Source organism: Lepidochelys kempii, chromosome 1 (genome assembly GCF_965140265.1).
Source record: "Lepidochelys kempii isolate rLepKem1 chromosome 1, rLepKem1.hap2, whole genome shotgun sequence".
NCBI classification, from domain to species: Eukaryota; Metazoa; Chordata; order Testudines; family Cheloniidae; genus Lepidochelys; species Lepidochelys kempii.
In genome coordinates, this window is record NC_133256.1 from 37,736,563 (window position 1) to 37,754,516 (window position 17,954).

Consider the following 17,954-nt stretch of genomic DNA (forward strand, 5'->3'; position numbering starts at 1 on the left):
CTGCAGTTTCCACTTTGCAGGAATTAGCTGCAGAAAAAAGTACACTGCACAAAATGCAGCAAGATCAGGCACAGTAATAGCCTCATTACTCACACAAGATGGGAAATGTGTTTCCTTTAATTGTCATCGAAAAATCCTCCCCCTACTTTTCAGATGCTTGTTCCTGTGTGTCATGTTATGTAAGGAAAAGCAACCTATCTAACAGAAACAATTATCGGATGGGGCTTGTGTTTTCTCTTTTTAAGCTGGTCTCAGATGATTGCTGGTGTGTGATATGCCCATAATAAAACAGCTGTTAGGCCACCAAGACGCAGAGAAAATTTGTGCTGTTTTACTTAGAAGAGTAGAATAGCAACCAAGAGTCTAAATTGTCCAGATAGATTTTCATTTTTTCCTGCTCAAATTGATACATTAAACCAGGGCAAAACCTCAGGTACAGTACGTACAATGGAATACTAATGTGAGGTTAACAGTGAAGCAGTTCGTTATCAACTCCTCCCCTCATACCAACCAAAACACTCCTTTGCAGTGTCAGTATCTTCATGGCCCGATGATTGCTCTGCAGACATGTGCAAGCGTAATAGTGGTTAAAAATAAAGTGCATTAAGAAAAAGTATTGTTGGACTTGTAACTGTCATGCTGCATCAGCTCCCTTATGTTGCACTGTGGGTTGGGAGAGAAAGTGCGCCAGATTTCGACTTGCGCTACCACCTCTTTGCGGTGTAGGGGCTCAAAAAGATCCCAAAGCTACCCTAATTAGGCAGAAGGGGAAATCCTCACGTGGTGTAGAGCTTCTGATTTGGTGTAACAGGGGTGTTTGAGACATGCTGGGACGTATGGTTGCGTATTGTGCTCAAGAAATCCCTGGCCATCAGAATAGTCCCTTGGAAGTCCCAACAGCTGGTGTAAATTACAGCGGCCCTAAAGTTGCTCTAAATCGTGTCGGGACCCTTTGCAAACCCAAGGGAACATGAAGGTGGCATTCAGCCATACTTAACATTCCATAATTGAACCTTTGCTGAGAGCACCTTGGCCGGATCCAAGTTTCAGGACACGGACACACACACGGACACACACACACGACAAAACCATTTTTAAAAGGCTTATATCTGAAGAGCTGTAATCTTTCACTTAACATTATTTCTATTTTTGTTCCACTTGAAAGAAGGAAATTAACCACCCAGTCAGTGAACGCTCATCCACAGACTTCCACTACTGCCAGTACAGGTCAGAGACACTTTGAAAAATAGTGAGAGAAGAGGGATAGGGAAGTCAGAACTCCTGACATCTATTCCTGACCCTGACGCTCACTGTGTGGTCTTGGACAAGTCATTAAGGAAAAACTTCCAATGTAGGTGCATGTGTAACCCACACACCTCCTGGGTGTGGTGCTCTATTTGATCTAATGGCATTGAGACCACTTAGAGATTAATGAGTCTGCTATACAGCCTTAGCTAAGGGCCATGTGGCTTTTAGCTCATCCAGTAAAGGCTCATGCACTAAGCTTCAGCGGTCCCAGGTTCGATCTCGCCCACCAATGACTGGGCTCTGTCGGCGTTACAAGTGGGGGCTCGTCTTGAATTTCAACTGGGAAGTCTCTGAAGCTTGGGACGCGCTTCCTCAGCTAGGGGAAGCATGTAATCCACACACCTACTGGGTGTGGTGTTGTGTCCCATCTAGTGGCACCGAGACCACTTAGAGAGAGATTAATGAGTCTGCTCTACCACCTTAGCTAACAGCCAGTTGGCGTTTAGCTCATGCAGTAGGGGCTCATGCATTTAGCTCCAGAGGTCCCAGGTTCAATCCCACCCACCAACCACCGGGACCTGTCGGTGTTACACATGCAATTCCACACCAAAGAGGACATGCAGATAACTACCCAGTTTAGATATCAAAGAGCAGTACTTGGATGTGAGATTTAGGCACACAGCCGTACACGCATATTTGCAAATGTAATTGTGCACGTCCAACTTTGAAAACAAATCAGGCCAATAAGGCCAGAGCCAACTCCCAAGGTGAATTTCAGTCTTCAACAGGAGTTGTATGGAGCTCTTAACTTGTGATCACCTCACTTCACCCATCTGCAAAATAAATTTAATAACTACCACAAATGCGGGATGTATCTCATTGGGGTGTTGGGAGGCTCTCTCAATACCTGTAATGCATTTGGTGATCTGTAGATGAAAAGCACTATACTAATATGTGCCTCCAAGGCAGTTAAGAATCACTGGTCTCTTATGGTAACCGATGTAATTGGTGTCAATGTCTTCAATTTGGGTAAAAAGTAAAGATTTGATGATAAATAAATAAATAAATAAATAAAGTCATCAAATCTGATTGTAAGGACTTACATTAATCCCCAGCTGCTGCAGGGCTGTGAGAATCACATCATTCACTGTATCAGCATTGGTTACAGTGAGCGTTTTCGACTGTGGAGAGAAAAAAAAGGGAAAAGAAAATTGGCATTCTAGACTACAGTGTTTGCCAAGAACAGCCTCCAAATGACTTCGTACAAGAATAGTAGTAAATTACAGTGCTGAAAAAACACTCCGTGCAAGATACTCTGTAAAGATGTTCACTAATAAACAATATGTACTTTTTGTGCATAAGAACAAGCTCTCAGACCTGTCCATACCTGGACCCAGCCCCACTTTCCAAACACCGATATGGGAAGGGCAGGTTGGTTATGATTTCATGGTTGAGACTCCTGCATTAAAACACACAGCTGAATCAGCCGCTAAGAACTGCACTTTCCCTCTACACAAGACAAATAAAAGGTGCATTAATGCACGGACATATAGATATAAGAAGGAGAGAATGGAACACTTCAGAATGGATAAAGTGCGTGCGTTCAATGGAACAAATGGTCAGTGTATTAACATTTAATAACTCACTTTTCTACTGCACATCTAGCCAGAGAGGATAGTAGTAGTGACATCTCTATCCATCACCCACTTCCCATGTATATGCATCAAAGCCAAATTCTGTTTGATAGCAGAAATGCTTCCTCTCAGGAATCTCTAATCCAGTCATATTTTTACCTCCATAACGTACTCCAAACTTACTGATAAACAATATGAAACATACTATCCCTATTCAGGAAGCGATGTGTATAATGAATAGAAAGAGAACATTGGTTTGACACAGGGGATGAGCTGAGCACTCTGACCACCTTGAAGTCCCTCTTCTGTATGCACTGCTGTGCTTTGATTTTAATCATTCCTGGAAGTCCTGCTTCCTGGAAGCTGTTCTTCCTTGAATGATATTGCAACACCAGTATCACTGACTGCTGGACATCAATATTATTCCTGCCTTTTGAGGGGAACATCCTCCATGACGTGTCTTATATTTTATGTTACCCTGACACATGGTTTCTAATCTTATCTTCAAGTCCTCCCTCCAGCCCATTGCAATCAATCGTTATGCCCTTGCCTCTTACCCAGCTCCCAGCAAAAAATACTTAGACCTTGTCTGCACTAGAACTTACTTCGGTATAACTTACGTCACTCAGGCCGGTGTAGACAGCGCTATGTCGGCAGGAGAGCTTCTCCACCAACATAGCTACCGCTTCTCATGGGGAATGGAGCAATTAAGCTGATCGGAGAGCTCTCTCCCGTCGCCTTAGAGAGTCTTTACCAGAAGTGCTACAGTGGCTCTGATGCAGCTGTGCTGCTTTAACACTTCTAGAGTAGATGTAGCCTTACCCAGAGCACTACATTTCACACACACACTGTACAAGCATGACCTAATTAATTCTCAATACCCCTGAGAGGTAGATAAGTGTTACTGACCCCATTTTACAGATGGGGGGAAAAGAGTCACAGAGGTCCAGTGTCACAGCGAGAGTAGGTGTCAAACCTGGGATTTGAACTCTTGACTCCTTGCCCAGAATCAGTTTGCTAGACCCTGCTGACACATACAGCACATCAGTTTTAAATTGGACACAACATTTCCAGATAAAACAAACCCATGACATTTTGCCTTAAATAAAAGATCTGGAATGTCCTTCTGTCTAAGCCCCTGATAGTAACAAGCTGCCATGGCAATCAAAGGAAAGTAGTGAGAATACTGTATATTTGCTTCAGGATGTATCTGAATGCTCAGACCATAAAAAATTTAACATTTCCCCAAAGCAATGGCATCTGGCACTTAGGAGTAGGTCAACACATTTGCATACATTTTGCTTTGGGCTAGAATATAATAAAATATTTTTGTGCTACATGTCCCTCCTCACCCAAAATGAAACAATTCCCTGGGACCCCCAGCTCCTTTAGTACACAAGAGACCGTAGCATCATAAGACGTATTTAGATTATGAAGTTTCCATCTGCTATGCCTTTACTTCATCACTGATAATATCTAGATTGCTGTATTTCATTTCCAGGACGATCAGGCTCGGGCACCCAACTCTGGCTCATGAACTAATTTTAGCCAGAAAGGTTCTGAACTATTGCCCCACTCTGAACACACAAAAGATTCATAGACCCCTTTTCAGAAATATCTGAGCACAGCTTGATTTACTTCCTTCAACCCAAACTGCCACTGTTTGCATCACTATTAACATTGGGTTTAGGGATCCAGTAATTCTAGCTGTTGTGCTCTCAATGATTTCCCATGGAAGGGGGAATACTTTATGTCTGGACTTATTCAGTATAGTATTCTAACAACTGCAGATTGCCTCTTCTGGTAGAAAAGTCTCCTTAAGGGACTTACTTCTACAAAAACAAATTGCCTCAGCAACTGCCTTTTAGGCTCTTGAACATAAAACACAGATTTTTAAAGCAGCATTTAGAGGGGAGAGGATAAAAACAGACAGGATGGATGGACGGATCTATGGATGCTAGTGTTTCTTGGAACGCTTGTCTACATACAGAAAGTGAACTTGTTCAACTTAAATTGGGTAAAAACAAGTTAAAATGGTGCAACCCCCAATGTGGGCATTCTTATATTGATTTAAAATTTGTTGTATCAGTTTAGTTTTTTCCTGAAAACGTATTGATACAGGTCTTAGCATATGAGCTATGTGCCTCAGGTGGCATGTGACCAGGATTCACCAACGAATTTGGCCCGCTGGTTGAATCATTAGCTTTCCCGGCTTGGGCCGGATACTGGCGGGGAGTGCGATATGAACACTGATCCATGGGTAAGCTGATGGAAGCCAGATTTAAATTGATTTAACAGTGTCCATGCATCAAGTCATATCAGTTTAACTAAATCAGTACAAAAATCACCCTTTCAGATGAATCAGTACAACTTTGTATCTAAATCAGACCTGAGAGTAAAACCAGAGCGTCTCTGAAGGGGCCAACGTCTAAACTACTTCAGAAGGATTGCTCTGAACTGTAGACTCTCCAGCTTTGCTTTCTACTTATTGAGATGTGCACTTGATCCATGAAAGTGTTTCTGTTCCAGAACAGTATTTTTAAGACATGACTGCATGTCTTGAATAGAGAGGAAATGTTTCACAGATTCATAGATTCCAGGGCTAGAAAGATGATCCCTGTGATCATCTAGTCTGACCTCCTGTACAGCACAGGCCATAGGACTTCCCCAAAATAATTTCTAGAGCACATCTTTCAGAAAAATATTCAATCTTGATTAAAGATTTGTCACTGATGGAGGAAATTCACCATGACTCTTGGTAAACTGTTCCAATGGTTAATTGTCCTCACTGTTAAAAATGTACACCTTATTTCCCGTCTGAATTTCTCTAGCTTCACCTTCCAGCCATTGGATCACATTATACCTTTCTCTGCTAGACTGAAGACCCCGTTAAATATTTGTTCCCCACGTCATCCTGTAACCTTCTCTTTTTTAAGCTAAATAGACTGACCTCCTTGAGTCTATCGCTATAAGGCAATGGTTCTCAAACTGTGGTTTGGGACCCCAATAGGGTCACAAGGGCTAGCATTAGACTTGCTGGGGGCTGGGACTGAAGTCAAGGTCCAAGCTCCACCACCCAGGGCGGAAGCCCTCAAGCTTTGGTGCCCCCCAGAGTGGCGGGGCTTGGGCTTTGGCCTGCCTACCCTGGGCGGTGGGGCTCAGGCTTCAGTCCTCCTTCCCAGGGTCATGTACTATTTTTTGTTGTCAGGAAGGGGGCATAGAATCATAGAATCATAGAATATCAGGGTTGGAAGGGACCCCAGAAGGTCATCTAGTCCAACCCCCTGCTCAAAGCAGGACCAATGGTGCAATGAAGTTTGAGAAACCCTGTTATAAGGCATGTTTTCCTTAAAATCATAATAAATGCAAAGTAATGCACACTGGAAAACAATCCCAACTATACATACAAAATTATGGGATCTAAATTAGCTGTTACCACTCAAGAGAGATCTTAGAGTCACGGTGGATAGTTCTCTGAAAACATCCACTCAATGTGCAGCAGCAGTCAAAAAAGGTAACAGAATGTTAGGAAAGGGACAGATAATAAGACAGAAAATATCATAATGCCTCTATTTAAATCAATGATATGTCCACATCTTGAATACTATGTGCTGATCTAGTCACCCCATTAAAAAAATATATTAGAATTGGAAATGGTACAGGAGAAGGGCAACAAAAATGATTAGGGGGTATGGAACAGCTTCCATATAAGGAGAGATTAAAAGACAGACTTTTCAGCTTGGAAAAGACACGACTAAGGGGGATATGATAGAAGTGAATAAGGAAGTGCTGTTTACTTCTTTACACAACACAAGAACTAGGGGTCACCAATGAAATTAATAGGCAACAGCTTCAAACAAAACAACACACAGTCAACCTGTGGAACTTGTTGCCAAGGGATGTTGTGAAGGCCAAAACTACAACAGGGTTCAAAAAAGAATTAGATAAGTTCATGGAGGATAGGTCCATCAATGGCCATTAGCCAGGATGGTCAGGGACGCAATCCCATGCTCTCAGTGTTCCTAGCTTCTGTTTGCCAGAAGCTGGGAGTGAATGACAGGGGATTGATCTCTCAATGATTACCTGTTCTGTTCATTCCCTGTGAAGCATCTGGCATTGGCCACTGATACTGGGATCTAGCCAGGATACTGGGCTAGATGGACCATTGATCTGACCCAATATGGCCGTTCTTACGCTCCAATCCTTTAATCATTCTTGTGGCTGTTCTGTTCTCTGCACCCTCTCCAATTTATCAACATCCTTTTTGAATTGTGGGCACCAGAACTGGGGACAGAATTCTAGACACGGATGCATCCATGCCACATATAAAGGTAAAATGATTCTCCTGTTTATTCATCCAAAGATCACATTACTCCTTTTGGCCACAGCATCACAGGGGGAGCTCATGTTCAGCTCATTATTCACCATGGCCCTATTTGTTATAGTGGGCTGGATCCTGAGCGGGGCTGGGGCCCTAAACTCCCACTGATGTCATTTGGAATTATGGGTGCTCAGCACCACTCAGGTCTTTTCCAATTAAATCTTAATCCCCTTTTTCAGCACAGGAACACTTACATATGCACAATTGCCAACATCCTTCGCAATGATCTTCAGCGGAATGCTCTTGGGATAGTCTTTTTCTTTTTCTTCTTTGATTCGACTAACAAAACAAGCAAAGACCACACCATTTTCATTGTTATTAACAAAATTGGTAATATTTTGATTTAGTAACCCAAATAATACTGTATAAAGAAGAGAGTTGATTGCAAGGTTATCATATGCACAAAGCTCTTAGGGGGAAATGATGCATCTATGTTGTTAGAATAATATTCCATTTGGATGCTGACCAGGGTTTCCAATAAAATATTACACTTTTGCATGAATAAAGCTGATAGGTGGTGGAAACCAGTATAAGCAATAGACAAGCAAGGTTTAAAGCCCCTCTGAAACTTAAATGCTCAAACTTAAATGGATGCTGCTTTCACAATGGTTTGCTTTTTGGGCAGCCCACCAAAATAAAAAGCATCCTTCTGGTAGTAAAGGGCCCAATCATTTCCCTCAGATTTGCATACGAAGGAAATCGGTCCACACATGGGTCTCCCTCTCTTCTGGACAGAAGTGGGGTCTCGGTCATTTCCACACCACTGCCCTCTCCTTGCCCCAGATTATTTGGAGGGTGCCCCATAGATCTGGGAATACCACTCCTCCACCTGATGGAGATTCCCCAATAGAAAAATACGCATCCCAGGGCTGCACTACCTTTTCCGCAAAGCCCCCTCCGTGGCAGGGATCCCCCCTAGGAGGGTCCTGGGGATCATCTGTGGGTAGAAGAGGTCCTGGTAACACAGCCCCCACTGGAGCCTCACTGCCAGGGACCAGGGCCAGAGCAGCTGGTGGCACAGAGCCAGCCATACAGTGGTACATGACCTCCACTCCAATGGCACTGGTGGGACCTGTGGTCTATTTCCAACCGGTCAGGACAATCCTCACAGGGGACTCCTTTGTGCAGCTTTCTTTCTCTCATGGGTTTTGCTGTTGGAGGGAGAGATCCAGCTCAAAGGGAGGAAACTACCCTAACAAGTGAGGATAAACCCAGTGACTGGTACATTAAATCGTCATCATTATGGGATAATCCAGTGTCGACCTGGGACCATTGACAATTGCCAAAGGATAAATAGGGTGCACAAATAGCAAGGAAGGAGAGGAGCTGTATTTGAGGACGATACAGGGTGACATCACTAAGGGGAATGGGATGAAATTAAGAATGGGTAAATTTATGCCAAATACCAGAAGAAACTTCCCATCACCAAGATGCATTAGGCTGTAAAATAGTCTCCTAAGGGAGCTGGTTGAAGCCCCATTGCTTAGAACATTTAAAACAACTGGACAAAACAAGTGGGAAGTCTAAATAATTCCAAGTAAGAATGATTGATCCACCCCCAACCCATGAACTCTGGGGAGACAGACAAACAGACGCAGATCTGAACTCCTAGAACTTTGACTTGGAATACAAAATCCCAGCCAATGAAGTTTCTGCTCATCTCTATTTGAAATGGGACAGAACCAGATCCATGTACTCAAGCCTTCCCCAAAATCCCCCTTGACTGATTAGGTTTGGAAAAACCAAAACTAGCATGGATTTTGCCCATTCTTACTGGAAAGTCCACTATAGGGAACAATCCTGCATTAGCAACAGATAGTTTTGATGAGTGAATGAGTCTTTTCCATCTCTTCTATGATTATTATAAAAGTAGGAAAATAAAAGTACCTTTGCAAGGAAGAGAGCCACTTTTCCTTCTGCTCTGGGGAACTGCAAGGATTACAAAACAGTGACAAATATAGAAGTCAGCCAGCATGCAAGTGCCAAAGTAAAACCAATAAGAACCAAGATGGACGAGCATAGAGATTCACTGGCATATCCACGAACAACAAGCAACTGTTAAAGAACTGTTGTGGCAGAGTGACCAGGCTCTTACTGACCCCTAGAGCTGGCCCCTGTCCTAAGGAGTTGTCCTGTTGGAAGGGGAGAGCAGTGAGTTCAGAGCTCCAAAGGTTGCCAAGAGAGAACCAGACAGAGTTGGTCCTCTGGTGCCTAGAAGAGCCAGGAGAAGGTAGAGGCCAATCAGGGCCAAGCAGACCAGATTAAAAGGACTGGTTACTTCTACTAGGGACCAGTTCTGGGTGAAGCCAAGACAGGAAAGGCTCACTCTCTCTCTCTGCCCTAACCCAAGTAACCAGTCAGGCGTCTAACCTTGACAGCATTTGCTCTGGATCTCTGTGAAAGTCCACAACAAATAATAGTCTTTAATGCCCAGGTGGCTATTTTGAGTTCAGTGTTAATTTGTTTTCTGTAAACCTGAAGCAAACCTACACCATGGGGCAACTGTCTAAGGGGAGTCCTTGACAACTTCTGACATGATTTGCAACTTTCAGTGAAAGCCTGCTTCCTTGCAAATTGAAAAAATATTATCTGTATCGGGGTAAAGTCCTAGCGTTCAATTTTTCACCACAGAAGTTAAAGTTTGCCAATGAAGTCAATGGAAACAAAGTTAGGCTCCTAAGCTACAGGCTGCTAAAATGCAAACAAAAAACAGGATAACTTTACACATAGGTGTTTGATTCCTGAGTTTAAGGGTATTGCTGGTATAAAGATTGGTGAAGCTCCTCCCATTCTGTTGCTTTGTCTTATTAATTGTTTACAGTAGGTTAGTACTTAAAAGGCCCCAGTGAGGACTGAGGACCCATTTTAAACAAGATTTTTTAACTTTTATCTCACCCATACACTTTGAAGTGTACTAAGCTATCCAGTTATATGTATGATTGTTCTTTTATTAGGATAATTACAGTAATAAGGAGCCTAACCTAATTTTACTTCAAACTTTCTTGATCTAAATCAATGCCCTCGATGAAGAAAAGATTTTTCCCACTGCTGCTTTTGAAAATCAGTTCTCCAAATTTTTGAGGTTGCTATTTAGGGAACTATAATCCCTGGTCAATTTTCCTCCTTCAGGAATAAACACTTGATAAACATTTGAACTTTGGTTTTGGTTTCATTGCGTGGCAGATTCTCTTGTAACTTATCTCTACTTAGTGACTTGTATAAAACTCTTCAGATCTCCTATTTACCACTGGACATGAAATCACTCCACTTACATACAATCTAGGACTCCCTTTTGACTAGGCTGTCACTGTCACACCAGACTATTTCCTTCTAGCTTTAAAGGATAGGCTACTGTCTCTAAATCAAAGCTCATTTTTATTGGCAAGAGTTTAATTAAATCGAAATTTCAGCTTTGTTTCAGACCTATTCTGTTAAAAAAAAAACAGTCAGTACTACAGAGAACAGTTTATGCAGAACAGTCTCTTGGGTTACAGACAATGTGATATAAAAACAGAACTACAGGTCTCATCTCTTGCTCTCCATTAAGGGGAAAAATCCAGTTTCCAGTACTCAGCCCAATTATCTTAGCTGGGCAACATAGATTTATTGGGCAAAGATCTCCTCCGTTGGCCTTTCTGCAGAGACTAAAATTGACCTAATGGCCAAAACTGCCTTAATGGCCCTAGTGTGCCCTCACAACAAAAACTGTGCAGAAGCAGATTTAAATGCTCATGCCTGTTAATATTCAGAGTTTCTGTTTTAGGAGGAATTTTGAACTTATTTTCTCTGGCAGAGTTTAAAAAAAGAGAACTGGGTCAACATATTACTGAATGATTCTTGCTTGCACTCAATGCAAACTCCGCCCCTTCGCAGGTGCATATGATAGACTCTTTGACCCCTGGAAAGGGCTGACACAGCCTGGCTGTGCCTGTTCAATAATTACTAAGTAGTCAAGGTATTTACAGAAATGTATTTTAAAAACCAAGACAGACAGTTAACACCAAGCACGTACACAACACAAATCATACAGCACTTTGCCAAATCTTCAATTTTCTCCGCACCCATAAGAGCTAGGTAAGTACCACTGCCACTCTTTTTGAGATCTGGAAACTGAGGCAAAGAGGTTAGCTGACTTGTCTCAAGGCAACAGAGGGAATCTATGTCGGAGCTATGGAGATCCTGACTTCCAGGCCTGTGCGTAGACAATACGTCAGTTGTAATATTTTTATTACATTACTAACCTACCTAAATTTAATAAAGCAGGAAATACACATTTCAATTCCTACCTAAAATTAGCAACACAGTTGGTGGTGGGCCAGCCTATAACGAAGGACCTTTCCGGGTTAGTGCTGCCCTCATAGACCTCTTCCATGCAGGATGCCGTCCACATCTCACAGAGACGCACTTGGCTCTTTAGTTTGAAATGAGATGGTGACCTGTTGGCAGAAATGCCAGCTATGAGACACACGAAAACAGAGAAACCCAACTTATTAAATACGGTGTTGCTGACGTGTAACTTCCATCAGAGCTAATGGAGAGACTATACTTCTTCAGTTAGAGAAATACAATCTTTTATTGGGCTTCTCTGCTTATAGATAAATACAATTTACTTTCCATTCCACAAGCAGATGTCTCTTGGCTGTCCTAGCCCTGCACTATATCGAAATTATTAAAAGCATAAAAAATTAGCTGATATCAGCAAACTCAACTCTATAGATGTAACCCACAGTCACTACAAGCAAGCACTGTAATCACCACCACCCCACAGGCAAAAGGCCGAGTTAACAGATGGGTTTACAAAGTCCAACGCCACCTCTTCTGGACAAGCAGGGAAAGAGATTTCAAGAGATGAGGGCCCTTCCCAGAATTTGCCCTGCCTGCCACCAGGATGTTTTAAGCCAAGCACTGCAAACAAGAGTACATGATCTCAGCTCACCATGGTGAAGGTGAATGGGGATGGTGCATAGATATTATGGTGATTAGTGCTCTATAAATACATACACTAAATAAACGTATTGTAAGGAGAGTGGTCACTTTGGATAAGCTATTACCAGCAGGAGAGTGAGTTTGTGGGGGGGGGGGGGAGGAGGGGGTGAGAAAACCTGGATTTGTGTTGGAAATGGCCCAACTTGATTATCATACACATCATAAGGAGAGTGGTCACTTTAGATAAGCTATTACCAGCAGGAGAGTGGGGTGGGACGAGGTATTTTTTCATGCTGTGTGTATATAATAAGATCTTCTACACTTTCCACAGTACGCATCCGATGAAGTGAGCTGTAGCTCACGAAAGCTTATGCTCAAATAAATTGGTTAGTCTCTAAGGTGCCACAAGTACTCCTTTTCTTTTTGCGAATACAGACTAACACAGCTGTTACTCTGAAACCAGTTTTAGAACTGTGGAGGATCTGGAATACCTTCTTCAGGGTTAGTCTCATTTACAAGGTATTTAATTTAGGTCAGATTGAACTATTTAAGTCTGAAATGGAACAGGACTTGAACCTCATGGGTTTACAAGGATTGTGCTCAATTCACACTGCTCTGATTTCTGATGTCTTCAGTTTAAATTCTGAAAACCGCGACAGCTGGATACTGCACCACAGATGACCCGGCATTAATGTGAATATCCACAGATGAATGTAAAAAGGATCCTGCATGCATATCTCTACAGCCACTAGCATAAAGAAGTAGAATGTCTGTAGAATATTTTGAAGTTACATATTAAAATCATATCTTTATTTTTATTCTGCCATAAAGATTCGTAACCCACTGTGCATCTGACCTTTCTTAAATCTGTAATACTTGATTCTATTTGCTCATAAAATGATTGGATTTTTTTTTTTTTACAGAGCAAGTAAGAGCTACTGTCAAAAATATTGAGTAATTGTGCATAGTGTGACCTTGGACTGAACTGTTTAAAAATTTACAAATACAAGTGTCGGAGTGAAGTCTAACGGACTAAGCATAAGATCTAATAAAATAAAGTTCTCTCTGGTGTAACTCCAGTGACACCTGCAGCGCTACATCAGGAATTCATTTTTTGGTCCAGTCTTTCCTTTTCCATTTTCTGGTAAAGTGCAAACTTTGCCTAGTATGTTACTCTCTCAACATTTACAGCACACAATGCTGGATCCCCACAAAACCAAGCGTGAATGTTGGCAGGGGCTCACACAACACAGAGATGCTTTACTGACCAGAATTGGTGGAGTGGAGTCCATGGTGTAAATTCCCCACCATCTGCCTGGGTTAGCCAGAGTTGTCAACTATTATCCATATTTAGGTACCTGAGTAAGTGGCCTGGTTTTCAGACATGCTGAACACTAAGTCGCTCCCATTAAAGTCAACAGAGCCAGAGAAGTGTTACGTCATCCATGGGCCAGTGGAACCAGGGAGCTCTGGTGCCTTTGCAATGGAAATACTGTGCGGGCTCCACCTCTGTGTAAAATCGGACACAAGAGTGGTGCCCACCATTGCAGCCCCCAGGATTGGACTGTAGAGCAGGTAGGAATCCCCCGGACCCTCCTTCCCAGACTGGAGCTGGCTCCCCACCCACTGAATCTCAGTAATTCTCCTCTCTCCCCCTCCTATCCCTTTGTCCCCGCATTCACAGGCAGCCCTCCCCCGCATTTTCATCCCCATCTGCCAGGTCCTTTCTGCAGTCAGAGAGAGGTGAGCACTTTTGAACATTACGCCACTTATTTAAGTGCTTAAATACTGTCATTAGAGCCTAACTTTAGGCACCCAGTTGTGAGACTCTTGCCAAATATCAGTTTTCTGGTCAGTTCAGAATCAACTATCATCAAAACTTAATATTAACCAATGGGGAGGGAAGAGACTGACTGGCATAAGGAGAGATTGATTTTCTTTTCAAGAACATAAATTGACATCATTCCAAAATATGCTTGTTTTTACATTGCGGATATAGGACACCATCCTGCTCCTAGCGAAGCAAAACTGCTGACTTTAGATGGTGCACAACTGGGCCCTACATGAATGTGCAGGTACACCATCTCATACCAGCGTGGCAAATCTAGTTCCTTTTGCTTTCAGTAAATGCCAATTCAGTACCTTGCTGCTATTAACAGATGGAAGATTAACTTCTCACTAGGTTAGTTAATCTCCTTAATAGGTACTTCTGACAAAAGTGTTAATGGATCCATTGGGAAATTGCTATCATCATTTCATTTATTTACCCTCCTACTAATTTCCCCCAAAGCAGCCAGACTTCAGAACAGTAACCAAATGTGTGTGTTGAGGGAGAATCTTCTATCTCTACATTCCCATCCAACACACCTGTGAGCAATCATTAGAAATCTTTGTTAAAAACAGAAAGACACAAACTGCATTAAAATATCTGTAGCTGTTGGCACATGGCAACAAATGTGTAAGGTAAGGAACTCACTACCAACACAATGCACCTAGAAACGTTAGTTTGGAGATCACGGATCTTTCAATCAGCTAACTAGCGTATTCTCTTTTCCCCCTCATCTCAATATATCTGGATTCTCATACGTTCTCCTTTCACAAGGCTGGCAGAGGAGAAACACCTGTAAACTATCAGCTGTGGAGTTACAGCTGACCAACAGTGAGTAAACATGGCTTAAATCCTCATGTGGCTGCAGCAGAACAGGAGCATTTGTGTGTGCCCAAAGATATAGCTAGGGTGACCAGACAGCAAGAGTGAAAAATCGGGACGGGGGTCAGGGGTAATAGGTGCTTATATAAGACAAAGCCCCAAATATCGGGATTGTCCCTATAAAATCAGGATATCTGGTCACACTAGATAGCACAATTATGGACTAAGTTTAAGGCTTTGATATTCCACTTTGGCGATAGTGAAAGTAGCTGAAAGGGACCCTTGTGTGGCCCTCTCAGAGTTATTTTGCTTTTAACAAGCTGACTTTGTAGCTCTGTAAAGTATTGCCTGGATATTGTTGCTGTGGAGTTTGCCTCACTTGATAAGTGGATTACTATCTATCTGAGACTGCAGCTCTTGCATAAAACTGGGTCAGCCTAAAGAGGGATCTGATTCTTCTGTGTGGCATCAAAAGCCGTCAGCAGGAAGAGTGACTGCTGGTGGGATCACAGTCAGTGAAATTCCAACCTTTGGTTGAAATACAGGATGTTGTCTGATGGTTGCGAAATAGGATGCCTTCTGTATTCAGAGTGTGCACGGGGTTTTGGTGGCATTGTGTTACATAAACACAACAAATGCTTTCCATCTTGATATGTACACATTCTAAAAAACTGAGTTTTATCCACAATGCCAACAAGCCATTCAATTGCTTTTCCCTGCTGAGCGAGGCATCCATTACATACTGGGCATCAACTAGTCTCTTTACCTCCAGTCCAGATTGAGCAACTTGGTGCTCAGCAGAAGAAAATTGCCTCAAAATTATCTCAATTTTCTTGAGAGGCGGTAAATATAACTTGATTGTCTGGGTTTAAAAAAAAAAAAAAACCAACAACTCACCATAAAGCTTGGATTTTTTCCTTACGTAAGAGCCAGGACAGTTTATTCACAGAATCAAATTTTGCATTGTACCCAATCTTATATGTGGGTTAAATGAGACACAAAGAGCTCAAATTACCTCATCCAAGGTGATAAAAATAAATCAGTGGCTCTGTTAGAAACTAGGGTATTCCTGGCTCCTAATCCTTTATTACAGGCACAGGAAACACACAGCCTCCTTATCTGGATGTTCCCAGTCTCTTTCTTTCACCTTTCCCAGGTCTCTCACCAATGCTTTCTCTCCTCAACTCCTTCCCTCTCACACACACCTTGAATGCAAGGTCTGTTATGCAAGTGCTCTGGGATATGAGAAAACCAAGCTGGAGTCATACTAGTGAGAGAGCTAGTTCTGCATGAGTGATAGGAAACAGAATAAGATAGTGATTTGTCTTTGTGACACAGGGAGCCTTCTACTTCCAGACCAGCTCCATAGAGAAAGTATGTGCCTAGATTCAAAGAGGACCACATATCACGTAGTGAAGCGAAGCAGTATCTTCTGTTCCTTAAACCTCTCCCTCCTTTATATACAAAATCCTGTGCTCAGATTCTATAGAATCGGAGGCTTGGGGGACAAAGGGGCGGGAGAAGGGGGAAATGAGTAAAAGGTAGGGAACAAGTTGCTTAAATCAATGCTTTGCATAAAAGCGGACACAAACCAACAAATAACCCTAAAGTTCTTAATACTGCCATTCTTAGTCACTTTGAGCAGGACATATGCAAAATGCAAGGAAGGTTCTACTCAACATAAATATGAAGGGGAGCATGATGGGGAGTATGAACACTTGTCCAAAGAAAGATAAAGCCTTCTCTTAGACCAGGGATAGGCAAACTTTTTGGCCTGAGGGCCACATCAGCGTTGCGCAACTGTATGGAGGGCCGGGTAGGGAAGGCTGTGCCTCCCCAAACAGCGTGGCCCCTGCCCCCATCCACCCCTTCCCACTTTACACACCCCTCAGAACCCCCGACCCATCCAACCCCCCCTGCTCCTTGACCCCGACCGCCCCCTCCCAGGACCCCTGCCCCTAACCGCCCCCCCTACTCCCCATCCCCTGATCGCCCCCCCCAGAATCTCCACCCCATCCAACCGCCCCCTGCTCCCTGTCCCCGTCTGTCCCTCGGGACCCCCTGCCCCTTATCCAACCCCCCGCTCCCCACCCCCTTACCCTGCCAGAGCCAGCCACTTTGCCCAACAGGAGCGGCGAGCCAGAGTGTTGTCAGTGCGGCGGCATAGCTGTGGAGGAGGGAGAATAGCAAGGGAGGGGGCGGAGTAGCCTCCCCGGCCGAGAGCTCAGGGGCCGGGCAGGACGGTCCCATGGGCTGGATGTGGCCCACGGACTGTAGTTTGCTGTCTTAGACACATGCAGCCCCCAAAACTAGGCAAGTACTTAACACAGAAGAATATTACAGATTAGCCATTTTTGGGAAATAATTTTGTAGCTGAGTCAAATTCAACAGGATCCTCATTTCAGTTCAAATTTTACTCTGGCGCACCACACAGTCTTAAGTTCACATCAGACGTTAAGAAGTCAACATTTATCAACATATGTTGGTACATGATACACCCCAGGTTTCCCCTATATACTACTTAGAATAGGAAATAACTACAGTATCTCAGATAATACTGCATGATAACTTTTGGCAGCTGCTGAGTGTTTAAATAGTGCCCATTTGCGATAGAGGATTCAAATATTAATTGCTGATAGAACAGCTTGAGAGATCATATCCCAATTGGTACGTCAAGACACACCAAGTAATATTCAAAATACTGTTCTTATTACTATCTTTAACAACCAGTAGAAAAGGAGGATCATTTTCTTATTACCAGAGTCTCGCTCCATTTATTCCTCTTTAAACCCTAAATTACTTTGAGCTGGTTTAACTTGTATCAAATTCACACATAGAAAAACACACATTTTTTCAACTCCTTCAGAAATTTTAGACTTTCCTCCATGTTAAATTAAGTGCTGTGTATTCAGCTACCATTTCCTAGAGGCCATGTAGGCACTATGGTAATACAAATCTACTAAAAATAATAAATACACATGGAGTAAGTTACTCCATACATGAGTTAGTACACTGCTTATGCAGAACCCAGCACAGTGGGACCCTATTTTTCCTTAATGCATAAACAAGTAAAAGCACACTCAAGATTTGCCTTAAACCACAACTGCTGCAAGAG

At 42.8% G+C, this 17,954-nt stretch overlaps 1 protein-coding gene across 2 annotated transcripts in view; it reads right to left on the minus strand.

The window, feature by feature from the left end:
• ARHGAP20 (Rho GTPase activating protein 20) overlaps positions 1-17,954 on the minus strand; it is a 96,391-nt gene that overhangs the window by 33,625 nt on the left and 44,812 nt on the right. For both annotated transcript variants that reach the window (XM_073339232.1, XM_073339238.1), the window contains exons 4-7: positions 11,550-11,699; positions 9,151-9,192; positions 7,458-7,542; positions 2,352-2,429 (exon numbers count right to left, since the gene is read on the minus strand). In XM_073339232.1, coding sequence (XP_073195333.1) covers positions 2,352-2,429; positions 7,458-7,542; positions 9,151-9,192; positions 11,550-11,699 — 355 coding nt within the window. The remainder of the gene's footprint in view (positions 1-2,351; positions 2,430-7,457; positions 7,543-9,150; positions 9,193-11,549; positions 11,700-17,954) is intronic.